The sequence below is a fragment of the Hippocampus zosterae genome, chromosome 10 (assembly GCF_025434085.1).
Source record: "Hippocampus zosterae strain Florida chromosome 10, ASM2543408v3, whole genome shotgun sequence".
Taxonomy (NCBI): domain Eukaryota; kingdom Metazoa; phylum Chordata; class Actinopteri; order Syngnathiformes; family Syngnathidae; genus Hippocampus; species Hippocampus zosterae.
Genome location: NC_067460.1, coordinates 16,031,582 through 16,057,363, shown reverse-complemented (window position 1 = coordinate 16,057,363; position 25,782 = coordinate 16,031,582). Strand labels below are relative to the sequence as shown.

Below are 25,782 nucleotides of genomic sequence, written 5' to 3'. Positions count from 1 at the left end.
TGGCAGAAAATGAGAAACGCTTATCTGAAGTGAAAAGATGACCACAACTTTTTGGATTTACTTAAACAAAAAAAAAATATTGCAAATATTTTGGAACCTGTGGATTGAGCGGGATCGATCCAGTGGATGTTAATACTACTGTAGTTGCAGAGAAGAGATCTGGACTACTTTAGTGGGCTCAATGTTCATGTTTAGCATCGCTGGATTTCTGCACCGCCTGTCAAAATTTATGGAATCAACAGTCTCGGGGGATGTTTATTCAGTTGTTTAAATTTGTAGAAAAAAGACAAATCACAGACATGACAACGAGCTAAAGTCATTTCAAATGGCAATTTTAGGGTTTAGAATACATTAAAGAGGCAGATTAACAATAATCTTCATCAATGGGGCACCAGCAGTTCATCTTTGCAGGTTGGAGCTTTGTCATGCTCGATTTTGTTTCATTCAATCATGTTGGAGCCATGATTCATGTCAGTTGATTTGGTGCAACAGCTCTCCAAGGTGCGATGACTCATGTTTAGCTGCGGACCAATTGGCAGATCTAATCTGATGCAGGACTCACTTTTGGGAAATGATCATTTCCAGGGTGATTCCATCATTTTTTCATTCTGCTTGATCTAAAAGTGTAACCGTTACTGACTACCATTTTTTTTCACGTTTTACAAAGCCAGAGAGCTGCCATTTGAAATGATTTTTTTTTTTCGTGAGAGCCTTTTTTTTCTCCCTACAAATTTAAACAACTGAATGAACATCCTCTGAGACTGGTGATTCCATCATTTTTGCGAAGGGTTGTATACTACATATTTATTTTACTCAACTGACCTGTTGAAATGTGAATTGCAGCCACCTCTGCGTCTGCCTTCCAAGCAAGTTACAGCACCTCGCGTAACATCTTTTCGACTGACACAGCAACTAAAATCATCATTCAAACTTTTGATCCTGTCTTGGTTGGTCAAATCGCGGTGCAATCAGTTTTTGCCACCCGGAAGTAGGTGTGACACCATTGTGAAAAGGTCTTTTTAGACACAACGTCCCTCCACGCCGCGGCATGCTGCACAGTCGACCTCATCTCACCCCGCACCTGACCACACACCCCCTCATTTTCCATCATTGCTTACCTTGTTCATCTGCATTTTCTCCACCAGAGAGCAATGGCGTAATCATTGCAGTCATCATCATCTGCATCCTGCTGCTGGCTATCTTGGGAAGCGTGCTCTACTTCCTCTACAAGAAAGGAAAGATCTGCGGCCGCTCCGGCAAGCAGGACCTGTAAGTGCACAATAAGATTAGTCAACACGGTTATTTGCTTTCTTCTCCAGGGTGAACATCTTTCTTTTGTATTTCTGCTGATCTATTTTAAGATTACACATTGCATATTTAAAACCACCATTTTTTTTTGCCTTAAGAAAATGCACTTAGCTTAATGCCAACAGACAACGCAAAATGCCATAGACACGTCGATGGTAAGCTTTGATAGTTGCAATTTTATAGAAGAAACGAATAGTTAAACACAAACGGTGGGGTAACACATATTCATTCATTCATTCATTCATCTACCGAACCGCTTGATCCTCACTAGGGTCGCGGGGGGTGCTGGAGCCTATCCCAGCTGTCTCCGGGCAGTAGGCGGGGGACACCCTGAATCGGTTGCCAGCCAATCGCAGGGCACACAGAGACGAACAACCATTCACACTCACACTCACACCTAGGGACAATTTAGAGCAGGGGTGTCCAAACTTTTTGCCAAGGGGGCCAGATTTTATGTGGTAAAATGTCGGGGGGCCGACCTTGGCTGACATTCTTTACATTGAACAACAATATTGTTCAGCAAATTTTAATAAGCCAGTCTGTTTCACATTTCCATTTTTATTTTAATTTCAACAATCTTAAGAATTTCTTTTGGTTCATTTGAAACAGGTATATCACATGCAACTGCTTATTCACTTGACTTTTTCTTAAACAGAAGTCTCCTGAGTGCAAATTGATTGATTTGAAACATAAAATGTATCACCATGACTTTTCAATAGTCACAAAACCTTTGACTCGAACAACAGGGAAATAAACAAGCAATACACATATCCACAACTGCAAGGATCATTTGAAATATGACATATCAGTCAATATAAACACGGAGTGATGTCTTGATAACTCGTGAGTGATGCCCTCTGGTGTCTAAATGCTATTACTCATTTAGTGAATGCTATTACTCATTTAGCCACTAGAGGGAAGCAGTACTCTATGAAACATCACTCACCAGTCTACGAGACCTCAGTCAATGCAACACGTGTTCCATTGCGCCCAACCTGCGGGCCAGACGGCACTGATTTTATGACAGGGGCCGAGGGCCGGATGAAATTCGACCGCGGGCCGGATTTGGCCCGCGGGCCGGACTTTGGACATGCCTGATTTAGAGTGTTCAATCAGTCTGCCATGCATGTTTTTGGAATGTGGGAGGAAACCGGAGCACCCGGAGAAAACCCACGCAGGCCCGGGGAGAACATGCAAACTCCACACAGGGAGGCCGGAGCTGGAATCGAACCCGGTACCTCTGCACCGTGAAGCCGACGTGCTAGCCACTGGACTACCGGGCCGCCGGGTAACACATATAGAAAGATAATATAACAATATTCACAGGAATATATTCTTTAGCCTCTGACAAATGTTACAGCATTTTTACAGTCACTTGGAGTAGTAGGAGAAGTTACCTTTGTTTCTCTCAGCATGAGTGCACAATACTGCCTCCTAGTGGCCAAGGCGGGCACGCCAGAATGGGCAGCACAATGAAGTAGGATTGCAGCAATTAATCATGATGCACAAAATGTTAAAAGAGGTCCTCACTTTTCTTTACGGCAGATTTTTTGATGCGCACCCACTGTGCCACTATCTATCTCGACGTTTTAGATGTCTTCCTCTTCCAACACATCTGATTGAAATGATCGGGATCATTGTCAGGCTTCTGCAGAGCTTGTTGATGAGCTGATCATTTGAATTAGGCGCGTTGGAGGACGGAAAAATCAAGAACATGCAAAATAGCGGCCCTTAAGGACCAGAGTTTGACCCCTGTGGGGTAAACTAAGCATGTGAAAGGTGAATGAGATGACTGGAGCAATTGCAAGTGTGACTCGTGACCGATGTTCCAGCTGTCTTTGTACAATATTATAGAGTGCTATTTTGCCTCATTTAAAAAAAAAAAAAAAAGCATTTTGGGTTCTCGAGTGACTTTTTGTGCAACATTTTGTGTGCGATGTAGCACCAAAGAGAAATCCAGCAAAGACAACATTGTGGTTGAAATGAAGAGCGACAACACAGAGGACGCTGTCCTCCTCGGCGTCAACGGAGAGAAGCTACTGCGCAGTCCCCAGGTAGACATCCGCCCCACGAAACCCCCACCAAAGACTTCCTGTGCTCCATTGACTCACCATTCCTCTCCATCTTTTTCATCTTTGCTCGTGTGTTTCTCCTGTGGAGTAACCAACAGTGAGGAGGAAGCCACTGCTGTGACCCGACAACACTCCGAGACCCATTGATTGGCTTCCACCGGAGCCTCTTTTTCCTGTCAATCAAAAGCTGTCTGAGACCCCCAAAAATATCACACTGGGCTTGATTACTTCCCTACACATGTTTGTTGGAGGGCAACAATGTTTGAATGAGGCTGTTAGGCTGTCAGTTTTGTATGTTGCTGAATTACCGTTGAGCAGGGACTATTTTTTAAAAATTGCCTAACAATCACTGTAGAGCCACGTGAAGAAGTTCTTCCTCCAGTGTACATACTATGCCATCCGTGTATATATTTGCTTATTTAAAGTGTATTCACACTTGATTTTATGAAGAGCAGAGACATCCGTTCTGCAAAAGTCCGTACACTGAAAATCTTTGCGTACACGTCACAGCTTTCCTTCGAGACAATTCAAACATATTGTTGCCTTTTTCACGCTTCAATCAAAAAATTAAATCAGTATCTTTGAATCTCTGTCGCTAACATTTCGCAGTTCCACTGTAAATGATATATTTTTGGAAAACTATTATAAATTATTGTAGATTTCACAGCATAGGATTAACATCTTGCCTTAGTTTTTGTTCCTTCACATAATGAGTATTGCACGCGTGTGTGTTCAAGCTTTACAAATGGTAAAATATTATGCCAAAGAGATGACTGATTTCTTTGTGGTCGTCATGCAGTCCCCTTTTGTTTCTTGAATGTGAAACTTTATTTTTGCGATGTGAATATAGAGGCTTACATGGTGACTGCATTAAGTCGTCCTCTCTGTGAGGAACAGTCGGCTTGTGTATTAAATAGTAAACATGTGTTTAAATGAATATTTTTTGTTGAATAAGCCAAAGTGATACAGAATCTTCCCCGTGGTTTACACGTGAAGCCTTCGGGTCTTACCCAGTATCTTTAAACAGGGAATTAAAAAAAAACAACTAAAATCTTACATTGTTCCCCCCGCGTCCCCTCAAGGATGGCTCTTTCACTACATTTCCTTGGTTGCCAATAGGGAAAATTCATGTTGAGTGAGTTGATTTTGTTATTTTGTGTTTTATTTTTTATGTGATGGGAGAATAGCTCTCGCAATGATCCGAAATTGTGTTTCCACACCAGTATTTTATTGAGCAGAATGCAGCAGCCTGGAATGGTTGTACTGTAACTACTACCCACAGCCGATGTTCATTTGCACTTCTTTAGATCGCAAACTATTTGGCAGCCAAGTGGTGAACTCCAGGCATGATTGATTCCAATCCATTCATTGTGTGATTGAAACAATGTGATCGCACTACTGAGCAGGGTAAACAACTCATTCTGTCCACATAAAAAACAAAAGAAATTAAGACAAGAGCTGAATGATTTGTTCCAAAATAAATGTGTGCAACACAATTGGCATTTATGCATTGAATTGTGAAAGTATTGCATCAATATGACTTGCTCTGATTTGATTTGTTCAGATGTTTTATGGCATTTTGACATCATCCGTGAAGTCCTGGTATGGAGATCACAATAGGGTATATTACGACTTGTGCAGTCTTGTTGATGAAAGTCAGTTTGTTCAATTAGTTGGGAAACAATTTTGAGGATTCGTTTTTAAACTAAAATCGGCATGCTGATTCTAAAATTGCTGTCAGTTTTTATTCTAGCACGTCAAGATTTTTCTTCACATTTTACCAGATAAGCCGCTACGGCACTGATTAGCTGTACTAAGACTCACCAACTTATGATGATCGTACTTCTCTACAACTACAGGTCAAATTGTTTGTGTAGTCACAATTGAGAGAGTGTGGTGAGACGTGTGTGCAGCTCCCAGTAGGTTAGTGCAATCAATATCTGAAAACAGAGAGCTGGCATGGTCGGAATTAAGAGGATTAATGCTGGCTATTTAAACCTTGTAATCAGAACATACCGCTGTAAATTCTATTTTGTGCTGTTTTTTTTGGGTTCATTTTCAAAGCTTGTAACTCTTCCGCATCTTAATGTTTTATTTACATACACCCACACTATTTATTTATTTAAAATGGGGATCCTATAACTCAGAAACTTGATGTGCGACAGAAAAACTGACATCAGTTTTGGTTTCAGAACCCAAAAATTAAAAAGAAAAACAAAAAGCTGTCAGACCTAAAATTGTGTTCCCGAATGTTATGTTTGCCCTTTAAAACTCGATGACACATTAAATGTAAAGGGATGCCTTTTGAAATCATTTTTTAAAAATTCTATTGAATAAAAAAATTTCTGAAAAGAGTGATCATCGTTTTAAATGAATTTCTATTACTGTTTGAGCTTTCCATGACAATCCACAGAGCAGGCCGGGTTACAAGTTATTCGTGAACTGTAAGGCTGGTGTATGCAGTTTGGAAGGCGAGAGCTAACTCGCGCTGTAAATGTTTGTCTAAATTCCAGCTTTTGACCTCAATGAGAGCAATTGTGACAGAAATGGATGAATGGAATTCATGAATTCTAATACTTTTGTCAACAGTCATGTAATTAAGCAGATTCACATTAGACAAGAAATACCTAGAGCAGAAAAAATATATAAATTCAGGAGATAAACTAAACACAATGCAATCAGAAAATGTCTCCTGCGTTCAAATTTATTGACAGCACTGTGCAATCTTCCAAATTGATCGGAGGTAAAAACAAGGGTAAACTTAATGCAGTTTTTTTTAAATGACTGTTGACGAGAATATGTGGAACCACAGCTCCCTCTTGTGGCCCCATCCCCAATAAAGCACTCACGACATTGTTCTTACATGCGCAGAGAAAACAGCCATCCGGGGTGTGCTTTCCTTCTTTTTTTGGAGGGCTAAGAAGAAAGGTAAACGGCAGGTGCTCTTGGATGAAGATCCTGCGGGCCAGAGACACATGAACACAATCTGACTACACACACACACACCTAGCTACAGTTACTTGCGCACACTTTACACACACACACACACACGACGACACGCAAACACCTCCACATAATATCCTTCGCCCTACATTACTGTAGCTACGTCCGTACAGATGTCTACACAAAACAGAGCTGCGCGTGCACGCGCACGCACACCTGCATGCATATTGCATAGACACCTGCACTCACCCCAAGCTACAAACAGACCTGCCTTCATTTTCTCTCACACACCCACACGCACTCCTACACGCAGAGAGGCCGGCGTGCACAACCCCCCTCACCCCCACAGCAAAAGGTCTCAGTTAATCTTGATCTCAACACAAATGGCACGGCTTTTGAGACGTATTCAGAGCAATACACAAAACAATGTCTGTAGGGCGAGGGCAGCAACTTAATACAGGAATGTAAAATGACAGCAAACAGCATTCTTGTCTTTTGTATGATTGCAAGCGCCTTTAGAGTGACAGTATCAAAGCACAATTTGGCTGTTACCGTGTGAGTAAATTATTTCACAATGACACACTAATGAAGACCCCATTACGTCATTACTCACACGCATTCGAGAAGTTGGTCAAGGCAACGAGGAACACAAAATCAGAAATGACGATTGACTGGACAGCTTAAAGCAGAATAAGCTTATTCAGAATTTTACCAGCATCAGAGACACATTCTTCATATATGGAACTTTTGAATGTTGCATCAATGTACCTCAAAGCTCATGTGTGTGTTCATTCAGAGTACCTGGAAGCTGCAGTCTACAGAGGTCTGCTGACCTTGAAAAATACTGTGGCAGTCAGAATGATGGAAAGAACCCCCCCCCCCCCCCCCAAAAAAAGGCAACGAAACTTCATTGATTGCGACTCTCCCGAGTCCAAAAACGTTTTTCCTGAGTTAGTTTTGTGAATAGGCCCAACTGCTGCTGATTTTCAACAAAGTCGCAAGCCTACTACTTACATCCTCAGCTCTTCCCTTGCTATGGGGTGTAACCCTGGAGCTTAAAGCCCAATTCCGTGTTGCATTTTGCTAACTGTTGCGATAATGACCTGATGGAAACGACCCCTCCCAAAAGAGAGAGAGAGAGAGAGAGAGAGTTTAAACACTGCAGAGTGGACAGCTCTCAAGCTGCTTGTACGTTCAAGTTTGCTACATTAGCAACTGCAGAAACATGGCGATACTGACACTTTAAAGGACGATGACAAATTAAAGAATTGTAAAAATGTACATTTAAGGCTTAATTTGTTGAACACTATTGTAATATTAGCAGCAGTGAAGCACTTCTGAATTAATTACAACTATAAGATCACATTACAATAATATATTACCAAAAAGAAAACAATGACAATATTTTTCTTTGTAATCAAAACACCGCACTGAACTGGAGACCGGAACCTGAACCAGCCAGACGATGATGATGTCAGACAAAAAAAAAAAGTCAGCCGCCTCGGATCCCAGAACACGAGCTCGCCTGGTACTGCGCGGTGGTCAACTTAAAAACATCCACATTCATTTCAGGCGCACACATGCACGCACACACGCACGCACACACAAGTCAGGAATAGCACCAGGAGTTTTTCTCTCTCTGAGCTCTAGACCGATAAATAGAGAGCTGATATAGAATTTATAAATATATACTTTGGAACACCAACTAAAATCCTTGGTGGGTCTTAACTGGGGGCTACACAGATTTCTGACGGGGCAAAAGGCCGTCCGAGCCCCGGTGTAGCGCCACCCCTGCGTCCTGTCCTCAAATTAAGCAACATTAGCTGGAATCCACAACATGATCAATTTTAGTACCAAAGCCATGTTGTTCCAAAAAATAAGAGCTCTGTGGCATTTATCTCGACAGTCTCAATTCCACGTTGATGCATATTTTATAGACTATTTAGTTAATGTGCATGTTTAAGCTTGAAATGACAGAAGAAAGTGGCCAAAGACTTCTAAGTGAAGACACAGAGAACTTAATTTTCCTTTTACATTTTAAATTGAGTCATACCTGTGAAGGTTTGAAACAAACTAATTTTAAAAAAGATCCTGGTAACCGCAATTAGCTAATTCTAGATCAGGGGTGTCCAACTCTTTGTCACATTGTCGTTACAGATTCCCTTAGAGGGCCATTCTGACTGTGAAACCATATCCAGTCAATGTTTTATCACCTCCTCATACTATTACATAATGGTACACGACCAACAAATTATTGGATAACTAGGATTGAAATCAGTCGACAAGAATAATAGATATGATATTGTTGTTCAAGTTATTGTGGTAACAGGTTTGGTGACAAGAAAATGCTTGGATTACCTCACCGCGATTTATTACAAAAGACATTTTCATATTATGGTCCAGATTTGAGCAAGCATCATGGAAACTGAAGTACCGGTACTTGATTTGATTTTGAAGTCCACATGAAACGATGTGGCCGGCCAGATCTGGGCGTCGGGCCATGAGTTTGACACCCGTCATTGCAATTACCGGGATCTTGGGCACCCTAAGGAGGTACGCAAGTAAAACACCAAGTACATTACAATTGTATTTAACTTAAGTTGAATATACCTGCATTTCATTTTTTAACTTCCTTCTGTCATTTTCATCCCCCCCCCAAAAAAAAATCACAAATTAAATTTGGTCATGGTATGTAAAAGATTTGGAGTAACTATTCACACTCAAACATGCATACTAAGCACGCACGCACAAACGTAGTGGTGCCATTCTGAGTCATCTTCAAGTCAACCCTCAAATCGCTGTTTTGACAAGAGGCACACTTGGCGCTTCACCAAGAGCGACCCTCAAAGGGGACATCGTTTCACATACTGACTTGTATATATTACATACATTTAATATACATTTAACCATATATTAAACTTTCATATAGACATACATTTTCTTCGTGAGGTCTTGGTTACATTTTTGGCGAGGCTTCCGAAAGGCGTCCTGTTTTGGACTTTGCGAATCGGGCCTGGCAAGATGCTCTTGTCGCAGTTAAGAGAAGGCTGCGAGCGCCGGCCAAATTAAAAATTCCACAACGGGCCGGAATAGGGCGGGGGTGTCTACAGCACCATAGAGGGTCACGCTGCAGGCAATGAGCCGTGCCGACCTTAAAAAAAAGATCAAAGCGAGCCAGGGCAAGAAGGGCCGAGTGCGCTATGTGAAAATGTGCGCCGTGGAGGGAATCGAGACGAACTCTCTCAGAATGTTCTTGGCCATCTCAATATTGTTCTGTGCAATCAGCAGTGCTTTCTGGATGTCCTGGTACGAATACCCCTGACTCATGAGATGCTCGACCTCGCTGCTAATCAGAGGGTTGACGTCTCCTCCAGATGCCCCGCAACTGGGAGGCCCAGGGACTGGCGGGACGGGGCTGGGTCGACGCTCTGAATTGATGCGTCTTGGGAGAGGCTTGGGAGGTCTCTCTGGGGCTTCCGCGGACTCTGACAGGCCTGAAGGAACAAGATAGAGACAGCAAAGCTGAGTACTCTCAGACAAAACAATTTGATTTTTAGGCAAGGAAACGGCATCAAACGTGACCCAAGTGGACAGTGGCAAACTGATTCAAAAATTAGATGAGAACATTTCTTGCTGAACAGCGCACATAGCAAGTTTACAAGAAAGCTAGAGTAGCAAAAAGCTAAGTAGGTCCAGTCAAACCTCAGTTTTCGAACGTCTCTGTTCTTGACCAAATCGGTTTTCGACGAAAACCTTTGAGTTTTTTCTGCCTCGGATGATGACCGAATTTCTGTTCTCCAACAAACTGAGCGCACGTGAATACGTCACTCGACTCCTCTCGCCTTCCTGACACGAGGAAGTCACGCTTCCTCATGGAGCGTTCCATTGTGAACAGACGTGTTGAATAAACTTTTTTTTTTTTTTTTTTTTTTAAAGAGCGTGGTTTCGGTTTTTGAACAAATCTGTTTTTCGAACAGCCTTCTGGAACGGATTATGGTCAAATACCGAGGTATGACTATTTTACTGCAGTTGAGCCCAAGAAAAACTCAGTCAGTCTTCATTTATAAACAGGTGCGAAAATACAGAAATGGGAAATGATAAAGAAACATAAGACATCTACCAAAAGCTACGAGGTTATTATAGTCAATGAAAACAAACAAGAGAAGTGAAAGTTAAAGTGAAACTATATGTATATTTAATGAAATAAAATATCAAAATTGCCCGGACTACAAATCGCCATTTCCTCAAATTTTTGTGATGACTTTGAGGCCATGTGAGTCACCACTAACACGTGTATCATAAACATTTGCTGAATTCTGTGCCTGCGGTTTTCAGTTTTTGCAATTGACAACTGAATATTCTCTGACGTGCTCTCGGCAAAAGAAAATCTCACTTACTCATAGATGACAATGAGTCAAATGCATTCCCGACAGGACTACATAAGTAAACTCAAGAAAGCTTACAAGCTACTGCTGAGGATGAGCTCGACGAGGAGGATGAAGTTGATGAGGAGGACCCTCCCATTTCCGAAAAGTTCCGCCTGGTTGGGGGCATCGGCAATCGTGGGTGAGGGAAATCATATCCGTTATCCTCATCCTCCCTGTCCTCTGCTGTGTGCTCCCTGGGGCCATTGGTCACGGGCAGAGGGGGGAGTTCTGAATAATCTGGATCAATGGAGACGGGAAGAATGCATCAGAATACAATAGAGGTGATTATATTGTGTTTATTTTTTGTAGCATGAACCTGAATCACTGGCTTCCTGCGACCTAGCCTGGATGTTGTACATGGCCTCATACATTGGAAGGCCGTCATCCAGTTCCGTTAGTGTCGGCCTGCGAAAAGAAACCGTCATATCTGAGCAACGTTGCCACGATAAAGCATTCATCCTCGTCACCACCAAGTAGCCATGATGTACCGTGGGTTGAAAGCAATGGTTTGAGCCTGCGCCTGAATAGCAAGGACAGCCTGAGGTTGCGAGGACCTCGACACCGGGGGGCTCTCCCCCATAGGTGGCGTCGCGACGGCGGGCAGGATGGGCCGAGAGGACGGGATCATGTACTCTGACTCCTCCTCACTGTCACGGGACTCCTCGCCTGTCGCTGACCTCACAGCTGAAGAGGATCTGGGCGATAACAACATGCATGTTATCATAATTAAAATGTTGCTACTCAAGACAAAACCAAACAAAAAATAAGCCTTGCATCCTCACCCACCCCAAAAAAAGGGGAAAATGAAATACCAGAAATGCGATCCATCATTATAATTTTTTAATGCAAATGATCATTTTTTTCAATCATTTATCCGATTGACCATATTTGTCATATGGATGATAATCTGTCAATGACACAGCTGACATCAACAACAATTCACGTTTATGACTATCAATTCACCCAAAAAATTTTTAGACTGCCAAATGAAATGTAACCCAGAAGCGTCTTGCCGTGAGACAAAAATGCAAACTACCGTTTCACTGTGCTCCTAACTAATTCAATCAGCTTACGTTCTGAAAGAAAGCAATGTTAATAGATACCTGCTTGCCAGTGCGTAGATGGCATTGGCAGAAGATGATGGTTTGACTTTGGGGTTGTTATAATCGTGTCCAACCACTGAGACAAAGTTCTGAATTGGAAATAGAAGAATCTCAGAAACACGAACAAAAACAAGGTGCAGTGAGTCAAAACAAATGGTAACGTTCACATGGTTAGGCCTACGGCTTAGAGATGGGAGAACGAAGCTTCGCCACCGTTTGCTGCCACGAACAACTTTAAAAGCCTACGAAGCCACCGATGTCCATTTCTTCTTTGGTAAGCTAAGGTTTATTTTGAAGTTGTCCGTCTCACATAAATGGCTACTCGAGGCAGGGCATTACTTTTTAATCGAGGTACTCTAATTACTCAAGCACTCGTTTCACTCATAAATGCAACACAAGTGTGCATCTATCAGTCAACCCTGCATGATATGTTCAAATTACAAGACAGTCCGAAAGTGTGGGTGTGGTATTCTGCGTTTGTGCTCACCAGCTGGTGGTCCAAACTGAGAGAGTTATTGTTCTTCTGCGGGTCTGTGCGTGCGTCTAGAGCAGAGGGCAACGCCAAAGGGAGGGAGTGTCGGTTGGAGAGCTCCCTGACACCCGCACGCATGTCCACACCCAGAACGGAGACTTGACTGGATGAGGATGAAGACGAGGATGTCGGGGCTTTGGGAACAGGCCGGGAGTTCCAGTCAGTGGGCGGTCGGAATGGGGGTGCTGGAGGCAGTTTATCTCTGGGAGCCTCACCGGGCGTGCAGGGTAGGGGCCGTCTCGGCAAGCGCCCCTCAGAGGACGATGCGGATGCGTGGGGGCGGTCTGGAGGCGGTGGAGGTGGGAGATCCCTCAGCGCTGGGGGGAGAGGAAGGGGCTTGTCTTTGTGATGAGACGCTGCCTGGAGAGGACAGTGACATCGAAATACCTCACGGGGGCTGCTTGTTGTTCTGATGTAATAATACAAACAGTATGAGCTCTTTATTCTTCTCTACACCCGTCACAAACACATGCTTTTAAAATCATAATGAACTGGTAACACACAGTAATGGATGAATACAACGCCCGCCCTCATTTTCTCATTCATAGATAAGATGAATGCACTTAAAGTGTACCTCTGGTTGTCAGATGAAAATATAAATGCGGTTTATCAAGAACAACCACATCCAAACGAATGTTAATTCCACAGGTTGTATGAAAGCAAGCTTATGACAGGCTTTGCGGACCGATCTGTGCAAGACACCATGGCAGATAAAACACTCAGACATTCTTTCCCCTTGGCCTGCTGGAAGCGGAGCCATGATGTGACCGTTGTTCAAAAGTGAACCTTGATCGCTATTTGCTGTCGCAGGGAGTACCTGCTCGCACAGGATTTTGGACTATGAAAAAGCGGTCATGGAGAAATGCAAAGCATATGTAGATGTCTTAATAACAAGGATAAGCACTACTTTTGCATGCCTAAACCCGTTCATCCAGAAGGTAAATTGTTCGTGGAATGTTGGCTGCATAACTCCTATCACTCAATAGCACTTTCTGGGTGGCCCAATAAACAATGTGACGCCTCATGTGGCGCCTTGAATTAAAATGAACCGGGGGGATTGCAGGCGTGCTGTTTTGGCGAATACAAGACGACACAAGGAGGGCAACATTAGATATTAAACAGACTTGACAACATGGCTCCATTTCCCCATCAATACCTCGGATTGGGCCGTCGTAGGTACACTTTACTAGTACTGTGCTAAAGTTGTTATTATTGTAAATCCGATTTTCTTGATATTTCTTGTGATTTCATTTTTGTATATTTAAAAAAAATCATTGTATAATACAGTACATATAACATTTATAACCAGAGACCTTTTCAGCATTCAACAGATTTAAATTATGGCTTGATGAACATGTACAGAGTGGAATAATCACATAGTAAGCCTTAATTTGCATATTTTGATTCAGATTAAGAGCCGACAAAAATAAAAACCGACGTTTCTGTAAAATGCAATACATCAGGCTAGAGCCCCTTCAAATGAAGGTTATATTTACTTTCATATTTGCAGACTTTATAGTTGTAGCAACCATGAGCGGGTTAGGGTGGCTTACTGCAAACGTCGAAAATAGTGGAAGTTGTGCGTTGCTGTGTGTGCCACACGGCAGCAGAACGCGCCCACTTCCTCTTAACAAACACTGTAGTCATTGGTTGACTCAGAGCTGTGAAAATAGTCATCCGACAGCACAATATGGGCCATTTCCTGAAAGCTGATTATTTGTATGAGCCATATTTAGAAGTTTCACTGGTACAAGCCAGTCCCTCTGCAAGTCGACGGCCTTGATTATGCAAAACGAATAGATTAACAAAATGGGCGAACGTTTGCGAATGTTCTGAACTCCTTCTCCACACCCGCACTGTATGGAGCACAACAATGCGAACCGGAGAAGTTACTCGAGCATGAATGTAGCATACCTAACCAAAGCTGACATCATGTTAATAATTAATAATAGTTCTTTGTCATCAAAAGAAAAGTTCATTCCTATATCATTGTCATGGTTTACTGACCTTTGCTGTGACTCCAGGACTGGAGGCACCGGGTGGGTTAGGGGGTCTGTGTGGAAGCAAGTCTAGTCTGGGCGGCACAGGTGGAAGGGATGACTGAGGAGTCACGGACATAGGGGACGGGGGACGTTCCACCTGCATCACGCACACAAAACAACTTTATTGACACCATCAGTAAAACACGTCAAGTTTACTCAAACTGACTAAACTACACAACTTCGTCAAACCGGATGACATACCCGAAAAGTAATTTTTCTAACTATTCTTCCTAATTAATCATGGCTATGTGGATGTCAACAGACATTAACTAACTGCCATATTAGAGGGAGAATAAATGAATGAAATGTATTGGGGTAAATTTTTATTACATATATCACACACACACACACACACCCACCCACACATCAACATTTTTTTAACTAAGGTACCTTTGTACAAGCAAGTTTGCTCATCATGAGGTGGGGGTCTTCAAGTCTGTCATCATCATCGTCGTCGTAGCTAGGCGACGGAGCGCCCTCTGCCCCAAATAGGCCCCTGCAAGAGCTCCCGCCGTTGTCCTTGGGGTCAAATGGATCCACAACAATATGCTCGGTACCTTTAATCTCGCAGCGACAGAATGGACAGCCTGTGCCTTGACCCTCGGATTCCTGCAATAGTGGACAGGGATAAAGAATGTGCAACCCCCCCACATGCGTCACTTCCCCAAAAGACAACAAAGCCACAACAGTCTCCTCTACTACCTGCCACGCAGTGAGACAGGAGGTGCACATTAGATGACCACAGGGCTCAATCTTCACGTCCTTGTCGTTCTCAGCACAGATTTTGCACAGCTGGAAGGTGGAGCCCATCTCACAGTAGAGTTCATATTGCTCCTGGAGGAGGAGAGAAAAGGGAGTCATAAGCGCTCAGGGGCAAGTACTCACCATCACTTTGCTGTAAAGGACTGATGGGGCTTTTCCCACCACGCTTTAGAGTGGAGTTAGTCTAACAAAGGGGAAATTTTATTTGACGCCAAGTCATTGAACAAAGAAAGCTATTTACTTTGAACTCACCTCCCAGTCAGTATTTTAGGTACAATAATATTATATGTTCTAGTCTGCAAGTAGAGTGTTTTATTCCCTCTACTCTATCTTTGACTAGTGTTCAAAAGAGACCCCTGGTTATTGACTATGGCCTATTCAATGTGTGTCTTAACTTTCAAACATGTTTTTTTTATTTTTATTTATGAGTCAAGCATTCATTTACAATTCGTAATACCAAGAAGCATGCTGCTCTGACCTGCGTAACTTTAATGTGGTCTTGAGGCGAAGGCTCACAAAGTCCTGTCAAGTCTGGATTTTGGGGCCGGCCATCAGGGAATAAATAGCTGGAAGCGTAGAGGCACAAAGGTGATTGGTAATATGAAGTGTGTCAGAGACATTCCAGGACTGGTGTCACAATGGATAGCTTTGAAAACCAAACTACAACTACTTCAATGTGGGACAGAAAAATAACCTGCACATCTACGTTGTGGGGCATTCTCGTGGCAGGACATTTCAGGACTGCTTCACCATGACAATGTGCCTTCTTTCAACTCCCTGAGCATCCGACTGTTCCAGACCGAGAAGAATGTCGCAGCGCCGGAGCAACTCTCTACTCCAGGCATATCCAGCTACGGTCCTTGACCGTTTTCCGGTGTGTTTTGTATATTTTCCTACGCTAACACACCTGACTCAAATATATCAGCTCATCAGCATGCCCTAAAGAAACTTGATAACGATCCTTGCTTTGCAGTAGGGAGACGTATTAAAACAGGAACCCTCGAGTACCGGGTTTAGACATCCCGAACCTACTCGCACGAACTGACTGTGTGATTTGCTTCCCACGTCCTGCTTTGAAGACATGAACGTCATCAATGGTGCTACGGAGAATGCTGGAAGAATTCTTCCAGGACTGCATGAACGACTCTCAGAGAAAGCTGGGAAAGTGCATGAGACTCCAGGGGGTTTACTTCAAAGCGGGAGAACTGTAGTGAGATGGGACTCTCGTCAAAGATGTAGAATTTTAAATGGCGGATGTACAGGAACGGTACCATTCAAAAGTCTTGTGTAACTAGAATGTTACAGAGAACACACCAAAACCAAACTGTTAACAGTGTAAAAATGTTGTGATTTTTTTTCCTCATCTGTTTGTTAGTCAGCAAGCTACTTTGTGTGTCATGCAGGATCATGACTGCTGTGAAATAGGTCATGAGTCAGCTAAAGGCGGCGCAGGACTTGCATGACACTGTACTGCAAGTATGCCAAACTGAATACTTCTGGACTTACAATCCTTCCCTGAAGCCATCTATGAGGGCCTGGAAGAGAGGTTTATTATGGGGAATGGTCTGGAGAATGTTTCCATCCGCCGTCACGTAGCCGATGGCCCACTGGCCCAGCCGGGTGCAGCTCAGTCGGAAGATGTAACTGAAGAGACGTCAATAAGGGAAGAAAAAAAAAATATGACGTGCTGAAGCAGCTGGATAAATTCACACTGTTTTTTAAATAATGAGAACATTTGGAGTGCAAACAGATGCCGTAATGATGTAATATGACATCACATCATCAATTGGCGTTTATAGCAGCTTGTCAAGTGTTTCTTCCGTGTGGTGTGCTTTGAGGAATTCTAATGAATGGACTATAAATTGTTGCGTCATGGAGTTCGCACTGACTAACTAACACTATAATGTAAATGTCACGCCACTCAGGCTGGCCAAAGTGGAGACATCGTCTTTCAGTACACAATCAGGCTATTCATGTACGAGCACTACATACTGCATTGCAGCCAGCTCTGCATAAGCCTAAAACGATCATGATGAATTGAATCAGGTGTGTTGGGAGTCGGGACAGCTCTAAAAATGGCAGGATATGGCTCTCGAGGAACCGGCGTTCCCCAACTCCTGCTCTAAATTGTCCTGGGGTGTGATTGCGAGCGCGAACAGCTGTTTGTCTATGTGTTCCTGATTGGAATGCAATTGACAACAATTATGGTACAAAAACGATCGCCTTGTCTTACCTGCCAGGTTTGTGAATGAATTTCTGCAGTCGTGCTTTGACCTCGTCGTAAGTGAGGAAGGCCATGTAACCTGGGTGTGTGACTGCCAAGCTGTTCCAGTTCCGTAAAAGGGATGACCAAGGCTTATGAGAGAGAAAATGTGGCAAGTCAGTGGACAGTGCCTACTGCCCACAACAAAAAACTGCTTTGAAGCAAGACCAAAGTACTTCATGTTAGCCGTTAGATGTACCCGTGTCACAGTGACACACATCAATCAACAAGTAAAACCAAACAGGCGGGATTTGTAAGAAGTGAAACGCCACAGAGCTCATTTTCAAGCCATCTGTGAGGGTTGACGTAAAAGTGCAGGACAGCACAAACTTCAAAAGTGGTTCTATATCTTTTACCAAGAGCACAGCAATGAAAAAGATGAAAAACATCTATGTGTAGTGCAGTAGTGACAAGAAGACTGTTCAACAATGAGCCTCATTATATTTCTTGTGGCTTACTTTTCCCTGGGAAAGCACTGGTGTTATGGCTGCACAGATCAAAATACACAGACGCCACATTTTAATGTGCATTTGACTAGTGCCCTTGTGACCAAAAATAAATAAATAAATAAATAAAATGGAGAAGCAAGCCTCATGTGTAAATGTCATCCAATCTGCTCAGTACTTGGATGGTAAAAGGAAGGACAGCTTTCAGGGTGCAACTGAAAGGTGAATGACCTTGAGAAATAGCGTACAATAAAACCTAGAACAAATATGCATATTATTCAAAGTCTTCAACAAGGTGACCAGAGTTGAACTACCTGGAAAAGCCTGGTGAAAATGTCGAATTCAAAAACGGAGATGTAGTCATTGCATGTGAGGTCGATGGTGGACTTGAGGGCCATGGCCTCCAGGCCAGAACTGATTGGATGGAATTCATGAAGAGACTGACGGAACACCTTCCAAGGCACAATGGTCCTTGGGCATCCAAAAAACAAACAACAACCAAAAAAAGAATAAAATGAAGATTAATTAGCAGCTTAGCTATACTATACAACATTTACAACGACTAATAAAGCGATAACTAATCTTTCATATTAGTGCTTAGCACGTGAGCCTAACAGTGCAGAGGTGCGGGGTTTGATTCTGGCACATGACCCCCACCACAGATGGTTGTTTGGGTTCAAGGGTCTGCAATTCCAGCTTGCAAATAGATGTGTTACGATACATCTTTTTTTTTTTTTTAATCATTGCTTTCATTCAATTTGTTTCATCTGCAATTCACCGATGCCACTGGCAAAGAATGGGAATACGGAGCGTCTGGAGAAGCATTTAAAAACGGTACACGTGAGCTATGATAGTGATGTTCATGCGTTTAACATGCTGCAAAGGTGCATACCATTTTTGCCGTGTCAGGCCTCCCACTAAGATAGGCGGTGATTTCCTCAAACTATTGTATCTACTTTATTTTTCTGTTTCGTTAATGTTGGCGGCTGTTATGGCTGTTGCTCATCATGACATGCGGCAACGGTCGATCGCGGAAGTTTGGTTGGCTTGAAAGGTAGCTCTTCAGTCAAAAAAGGATGGGCGCCCCTTCTCTAAATTGTCCCTAGGTGTGATTGCGAAACAGTTGCGGGCAGTCAAGAATTCTGTAGAATAATAAGAAATGATTGGTAAAACAACATTAAGTCTCACTTGTCCCCGAAGGCACGCCTCCAGAACTCTGCAGCATCAGCCTTGGTGATGCGAAAATTGTCACCCTGAAACAAGCCATTTGGAAAAATGGCCTTCAGCTCGGCCAGCATGTGGCTGAAGATCAAAGACAGCTTGGTGAGGTTCCTCCTATGAAAGCAGAGAAAAGAACAGGTTTAAAAAAAAAAAAAAAACACTGCAACAATGTTGGTGCTTCAATGACATCATTTTGTAGTACAGTACTTAGTGTATTAATATCATGATCTTTACATGGCGACATCAACGCAACATGTAAAATTATTATTATTTTAAATTATATTTCACTCCTTTTGTGCAAAATGCCAAGGTAACTGGGTACAAGCCATGAGGTAAAGTTAGATTATACAGTAATCACCAGGGGTTTTCCTACATTCAAAATTGCGGTGCAGCCACCTCCAGCTCATTTTGTGCCTCCCCCAGCCAGGCCGACTGACATCGCTCAACACAGCGTAAAGCTCCAGTTGGACTGATTGAGCGATTGATGTCACTCATATGTAGTTAACTGTAGTTGCAGCGTTGCACCACTATAGAGGCGCTACATCAACAGCAGACAGCAGTACACAAGAACGATCTCTGAAGCAACTATCGAAGAAAAAAAAAAGATCGAATTGTGTTTAAAAAAAATAAAAACAATTCAGCCACATCGGCAGCCATATTGCAGAAAGATGCTTTGTTTCTTGTCGCTTGTCCCTCCACAGAGATGGCACCTTCAACAGGGACAAATTGCTTCAAGGCAGCAAGGGGTTGTTGGTTTGCAGCATTGACTGCGTCGGGGAGTCTTATTTTGAAGGTTTCCCGATCCGGTCAACTGTTTCTTTTAGACATCAGACAAGGAAGCAGTGACAGCTCAGACCAAGGCTGAGGTGACAGCTTAACCTGTCAGCTCGGTAAGAGTTGTTTTTTTTTTCTCCACTAAAATACAACCATTGTCTGATAAAAAAAGAAACCGTAAACTAATTTCAACTAATAAGACAAGATGAATGTCATAGCACTACCCAGCACCATGTTTTTCTCCCATTTAAAAACCTCAGCTACACTGTCTGCGCCTCAAGCAGAAGAGTCTGAGTTGACCGGAAGCCTGTACGAGTCAAACGAGATCAAAATCCTACTTCAAGGTTTTTCACGTGTTGCAGGGGGTTCTGGTGCCCATTCACTGCAAAAAACAAGGGATTGCTGTATTAGGTAATTGAATTTCCTGTTACTCGCGACAAGCTCGATAGCAGCATTATTTTGGTTTGTTGCACTCCACATACAAACTGTGATGACATTGTCAAACAATAAATCTAAAAAAAAAACACATTTAGAAGCCCCCCCAAAAGCATAAATGGGACTATAAAAGATTCCGCAGCGAGATAGAAGTAAAGAAATGCAACAAAATGATGCAAGGGAAGAGGTTGGAGCAGAAGAAAGAGTGCAGTGTTGGCCCAGTAGCACACGGCAGCATTAGAGGAGTGATGCTGAGGGGACCCCTGATTTATGAACATAGGCACACAACAAGAATGTGTGTGGATGCTGGGCAGCTAGAATTGACATGCAGGACAGCAACAGTACAAAAAAGGCCGACCACACTGCAGCTGCGCCACTCTACACTTTGTACACTATGAATGAACGAGTGCTGGAGAGAGAAAACAGTACCCGAGGATAGCTGTTAGTAATTGTATCTAACTTATGTTGAGGATGTCTTTATTTTCTTTATGCTAATTATTGGGTTTTGTTATTATTTTGATGCTAATTATTTGTTTTGTTGAAGTTTTCAGGATGGATTCGTTGTTTGTCAAGAAGCAATAAATTAAGCACTCAAGAGAAAACCACTTGTGCTTATAGCTATTGAGTGCAACTACAAGTGCTATACGTACGTACTGTATATACACAAAAAAATACACTCACGCACATATACAGTACCGTACATATCTAGACAGAGAGAGAGAAAACGCGCGAGAGAGAGAGATACAGTATTTTATGATGATGACTTTTTGCTTTGAGCAAATAATCATTAACTTAAGAGTTTTATGGTTGAAAAACATTCCGGAGTGAAAAGAGAACAAGAAAGTTGAGGACTGCTCATCAAACACCGGTTTGGAACATTTCCCAGGTGATTGGGCTAACTGAGAACTGCTGCCATGATTAGATTGGTCATGTATATGTGTGCGTGCATGTTTGTGTGTGATCGCCGCTCGCATTAATTTATGAAAGCAGCCTGAAGCTCTGAATTTATTCTTCATTTTGCATTTTAAAAGTTACAGTACTTCAGTTAAAAATTGTTTAGGGGTGTGGAAAAGTGTAAGGGGTTCGTAACGGTTTATGAGAGGTGTGAATCTCCATGCCACCCCCCCCACCCCACCAATACAATAATAATAAAAACAATTAATTTAAAAAAAAGTCATTTCATTCATGCCTCTGGTCCTTTTCACGTGAAGACAGATTTTTAAGGACCAACATTGAAACAAATAAAAAATGGAGCCAAAGCAATTATGACTAAAGTCAAGTTGTGGCAGGGTTTTTCTGGACCTCGATTTGACACCTCTGCTACGAAGCACGGCAGTGCTAACAAGTAGTACATTATTTGAGTATCACGAATATTTAAAAACAACAAAAACTAAAAAATAAAAACCATCTCTCCCAGGCATCTCCATCCTACAATAGCAGCTCTGTAATCAGTGTTTGTACTACCCCCAACAACTGTTGCCGTTATCAAAGAAGCTGTGCCAACATGAACAATGCCGTCACACAAAAGAGCCACATTTAATCGCCATGTTTCATCCCTCCCTGGCGGCAACCACAGCAAAGGTTTTTTTTCCCTTCTTCTTACACTAGGTTGTTGTCAACCCCCGCCACCAAGCTATCTGACCTCTGACCCTGCAGCTGGCTGCTCCCTTCCTGTTTCCTGTTGGCTGTGATAAAGTAGTTCAGCTCATCAGCCAGAACCCTACTGCGCGAATACAGCGCAGCACAGCAGCAAAGGTCAACCCTTATAGAATGAGCGTCTGTCTGGATTTCTGGAAGTAGCACAAATGTCAGCTTGTAGCTGTATTATATCTTTGCTCCTCAAATCTAGGAGGGAAATTCATATTGACCACATGATGTCAATGGCTTGGATCAGCTCTACCTAGTGTTGTTTACAAGACATTTTAAGTCACTCAAAATCGCTAAAAGGAGGACAAATTGGGATTTGTACAGTAGCTTAAAGAAAGCTCTGTTTGTTATTCATTTGGACAGCAGTCACCAGAGAATTACATTTGTTTGGAATTGGAGAATGGACATTTCCATTTATTCTTCCCTGGATCATTAGATAAAAGATTGACAGCCATATGTATTAAGGGCCTACTCACAGTTAACAGGGTACAGTTTTAGGGGCCATTTATTCAAGATAATTTTGAACTGAACATGGCGTCGATATATCACTTAAAAAAACAATTTCAGAGCCTGAAACATTTGAAATCTGGTCTCATCGGACAGGTTTGTTGAAAAAAAAAAAGGTGCATTAACACTTCTACAGAAACACTGACAACCGAGAACATGTATTCTGATTACCGGTAAGTGTTCAGGAAATGTTGAGGCCCTACATCATAGCCAAAACAGCAGCAGACAATAATGTGACTGTAGTTTAAGGCTGCTTTACTGTAAAATCATACCCATTGGATTATTCTTTTATAAATCTAATAGATATATCATCTGAAATGATGTTTGAACATGTCAGTGTAACACAGGTGGAGTACATGTTTGAAACGCATCCCAATTTTCCTGCAGTCATCACTTTAGAAATTCAAATCAACGGAACTGGCTTCGTGACAGCTCTCCATCAGGAAATAGCACTCAACATTGTGCACTTCAGTATTGATCCAACCACACAACTCCACAAACGAGCACCGAAACGCAACCAACAGCCTGCTATAATTTCCTGACCAACTTCCGCCATAATATTTGAACTTGCATTTGTCTTAACCCGCAAGTGGAAAAACCCTCATTAGAGACCAGTTTTGAAAATGTTTGCTGCTGTGCATAATCCTCTCAATAATTAGTGATACACAGTGTTTGCACATTTTTAGCTCATTTGGCTGAGTTTGAGGAAGAGGAGCTGAATGTTCACCGCAGGGTGGAGAAGCCAGTGTGTGTGTGTTTCCAGCCTCTGAGTAGGATGAACAACTCTGTGCCATAAAAATCATGATATACTGCAAATTGTGTATGTGAATCTCGAAACATTAACAAGGTGATGAAACCTCCATCTTTAAAGTGTGAACTGTTTTTAATTTGTGGTCATGCACTAAAAACAGCCTTTGATATCCTTCTGGTGGACTCGCAATAAGAAGCAGTGTGAGAAAAGTCACTGTTATGGAAGCACAGGCAGACTGACTGAAATTCTTGAGCTGTGTCTCTGAAGACAGATAGGTCCCAACAACACAGTTTGATTCAAATGAAAAATGTACTTGCGGTGAGGTGTCAAACAACATTGTGGCACCTTTTTTTAACCCAACAATTCTTCTAAAAAGGATGCAGGTAGAGATCCTGCAGTCCTGTTTATTTAGACATTTTCATATGGTGAAATTTTAAAAATGTGCAAAATTTTGACATAGCCGAACTACCATGCTGTATAGATTCTATGTTGCTCCTTCCAATTTTAGCACTTATAGTTCTGAATGTAACAAATTAAACAGGAAATAGCTAGGCCACACTTCCATTTGTACTGCTGTTAAACACATTTTAGAAAACCAAAACTCAAAAGATGAACAATCGTAAACCACAGGTAACGTTTTCAAATTTGGTTTTCAGCAGGTGAAGCCATCAAATGGCTAGCAGTTTGACTCAATACCATCAGAAAATTATGGAATCTTTTCAAACTGCGTTACAATAAAAAAATCAACTCCGCACCTCAGTCGGTCAAGTTTCCTAAACTCCTGAAAGTAGCTGCCGTCAAGCGCCTTCTAAGACAGAGATGTTTGATGTCTCCTTGTTAGCAAATTATAGACCCATCTAAAACCACATTTTCTTAACCAAGATTGTCGAGAAAGTGTTTTTTCATCAACCAAACAAATTCTTTAACTAAAACTGACTTTTGCGATTTTACAATCGAGGTTTTACAACCTCATCATAATACTGAAACAGCTCTTAACTCATTCACTCCCAAAGACATTTTTAAACGTCTTTTCAGACTTGATCCAGAATTGGCTGGTACTGAATGAGTTAATAAAGTACTAAATTACAGAAGATTAACACTGATGCAGAGAAAGTGTCGGTGCTGGTAAAGTATAAATTTTATACCGTTGAACAGGTTGGAAACTTAGGTGGGATTAAATGGAACAGTCCTAAAATGGTTCAAGAGTTACTTTGTGACAATTTGACATTTTGAATCTGATCGAATGGAGATGACGTGGGGGTTCTATGCACTTTGTTTATCAGAAAGAACCATTAACTCAAAATGTTATGGATGCAACGCACTCCAGAAAAGCAGGGACAGAGTCAAGTTTACCACTGTGCTACATCGGAGTGGGGAAAATTTCCGATTTTTTTGATGCGTCGCAATTCAGACATAGCTGAATCGGAATCGATTCACTAACGTTTACATTTCGATTATCTAAATATGAAAGTTATACAGAACGTTCTAAATAATGCGGAACTAAGAAGTGCGGTAAATGTCATTTCCGGGATACTTTGGGAAGTGCACAAGTCAACACATGCAGAGAAGATCAAAAAACATGGATAACCGTCACCCACTTTGCTGTGAGATCCAAAAATCTATTTTAATATAAAAGCAGGTATATGGAAACACTTTGGCTTCTACAACGTCGACAGTGGAAGAAAACTGCATAAGAGCCACGCCATATGTAAGCTTCGTCCCACTAAAATAAAATATTTTGGCAACAGAAATATGGAAGTCGATTCCACCCTATGGAACAGTCTGGGAGACAGCTGGCTGTTGCTGTTGCCGCTACCCGTGGCGTTACCGACCAGAGAACGATCGAGGAAGCAATTCGAAAGCTGCCGGCCTCATCGGAAAAGGCGAAGCAAATTACGAAGGCCATCTGGGCATTTATAGTCAAGGATTTATGTCCTTATTCCGTCCGTGGAAAATTAGGGATTTCGATCACTGTTATGTACATTGGAGCCTAGCTACACTGTACTATCCCGATGCTATTTTACCGACATGGCGATGACGACACTCTACAACCAAACCAAAAGTCATCCCGATCAACCGTTTAGAGAACTTCACTGTAAATTTCAAATGTATATTTGTGCAACATCATGTAATACTGACTTGTTTAGACTAACAGATACCCGCTTGTCGTTTCCAGCTTGTACCAATGGGTGGCAGAGTAAAATGACATGTTTACACAAAGCTCATATAATCAGTTTCATATGTGCTAATTTAGTTCCCCTGTATTAAAAAAGGGAAGACTCATTTCAGTATTCATCATCTTGATTCTCGACCCCGCCCTCCACACACACACACGCGCACACACACAGGGAGCACTTTCTTTTAAGGGGAAAACTGGTCATCATCACGGCCAAAACCTTTGCAGAAGTACAAAATACATAATGTACTTTGAAGGGGAGGACTTTTGACAGCTTCTGAAGATACTTTGAAGGCTCTAAAAACCATGTTTTTTTATTGGATTTACATTGACATTTCATAATATTACGGTAAAAAGTCAGCAGCAAACTGAT

General features: G+C 42.2%; 2 protein-coding genes across 9 annotated transcripts in view; one reads left to right on the top strand and one right to left on the bottom strand.

Moving 5' to 3' along the window:
* mcamb (melanoma cell adhesion molecule b) overlaps window positions 1–25,782 on the top strand; it is a 77,509-nt gene that overhangs the window by 30,849 nt on the left and 20,878 nt on the right. For 5 of the 7 annotated variants that reach the window (XM_052077953.1, XM_052077952.1, XM_052077951.1 and 2 more), the window contains 3 exons: window positions 1,146–1,269; window positions 3,251–3,362; window positions 3,469–5,738. The exons of 1 other annotated variant lie outside the window; for it this stretch is intronic. In XM_052077953.1, coding sequence (XP_051933913.1) covers window positions 1,146–1,269; window positions 3,251–3,362; window positions 3,469–3,471 — 239 coding nt within the window. In that variant the 3' untranslated portion in view covers window positions 3,472–5,738. Of the gene's footprint in view, window positions 1–1,145; window positions 1,270–3,250; window positions 3,363–3,468; window positions 5,739–25,782 lie in introns of those variants that run through there. One more of the 7 variants, XM_052077949.1, reaches the window with a different exon arrangement.
* The window catches only part of cbl (Cbl proto-oncogene, E3 ubiquitin protein ligase), a 29,065-nt gene continuing 9,346 nt past the window's right edge, over window positions 6,064–25,782 (bottom strand). The window contains exons 3-17 of one of the 2 annotated variants that reach the window (XM_052077945.1): window positions 19,087–19,233; window positions 18,213–18,369; window positions 17,423–17,544; window positions 16,696–16,833; window positions 15,668–15,755; window positions 15,130–15,261; window positions 14,818–15,036; window positions 14,393–14,524; window positions 12,601–12,745; window positions 12,341–12,519; window positions 11,854–11,942; window positions 11,239–11,445; window positions 11,067–11,155; window positions 10,787–10,987; window positions 6,064–9,817 (exon numbers count right to left, since the gene is read on the bottom strand). In XM_052077945.1, the coding sequence (XP_051933905.1) occupies window positions 9,522–9,817; window positions 10,787–10,987; window positions 11,067–11,155; window positions 11,239–11,445; window positions 11,854–11,942; window positions 12,341–12,519; window positions 12,601–12,745; window positions 14,393–14,524; window positions 14,818–15,036; window positions 15,130–15,261; window positions 15,668–15,755; window positions 16,696–16,833; window positions 17,423–17,544; window positions 18,213–18,369; window positions 19,087–19,233 (2,341 nt within the window). In that variant the 3' untranslated portion in view covers window positions 6,064–9,521. Of the gene's footprint in view, window positions 9,818–10,786; window positions 10,988–11,066; window positions 11,156–11,238; window positions 11,446–11,853; window positions 11,943–12,340; window positions 12,746–14,392; window positions 14,525–14,817; window positions 15,037–15,129; window positions 15,262–15,667; window positions 15,756–16,695; window positions 16,834–17,422; window positions 17,545–18,212; window positions 18,370–19,086; window positions 19,234–25,782 lie in introns of both variants that reach the window. The other variant, XM_052077944.1, reaches the window with a different exon arrangement.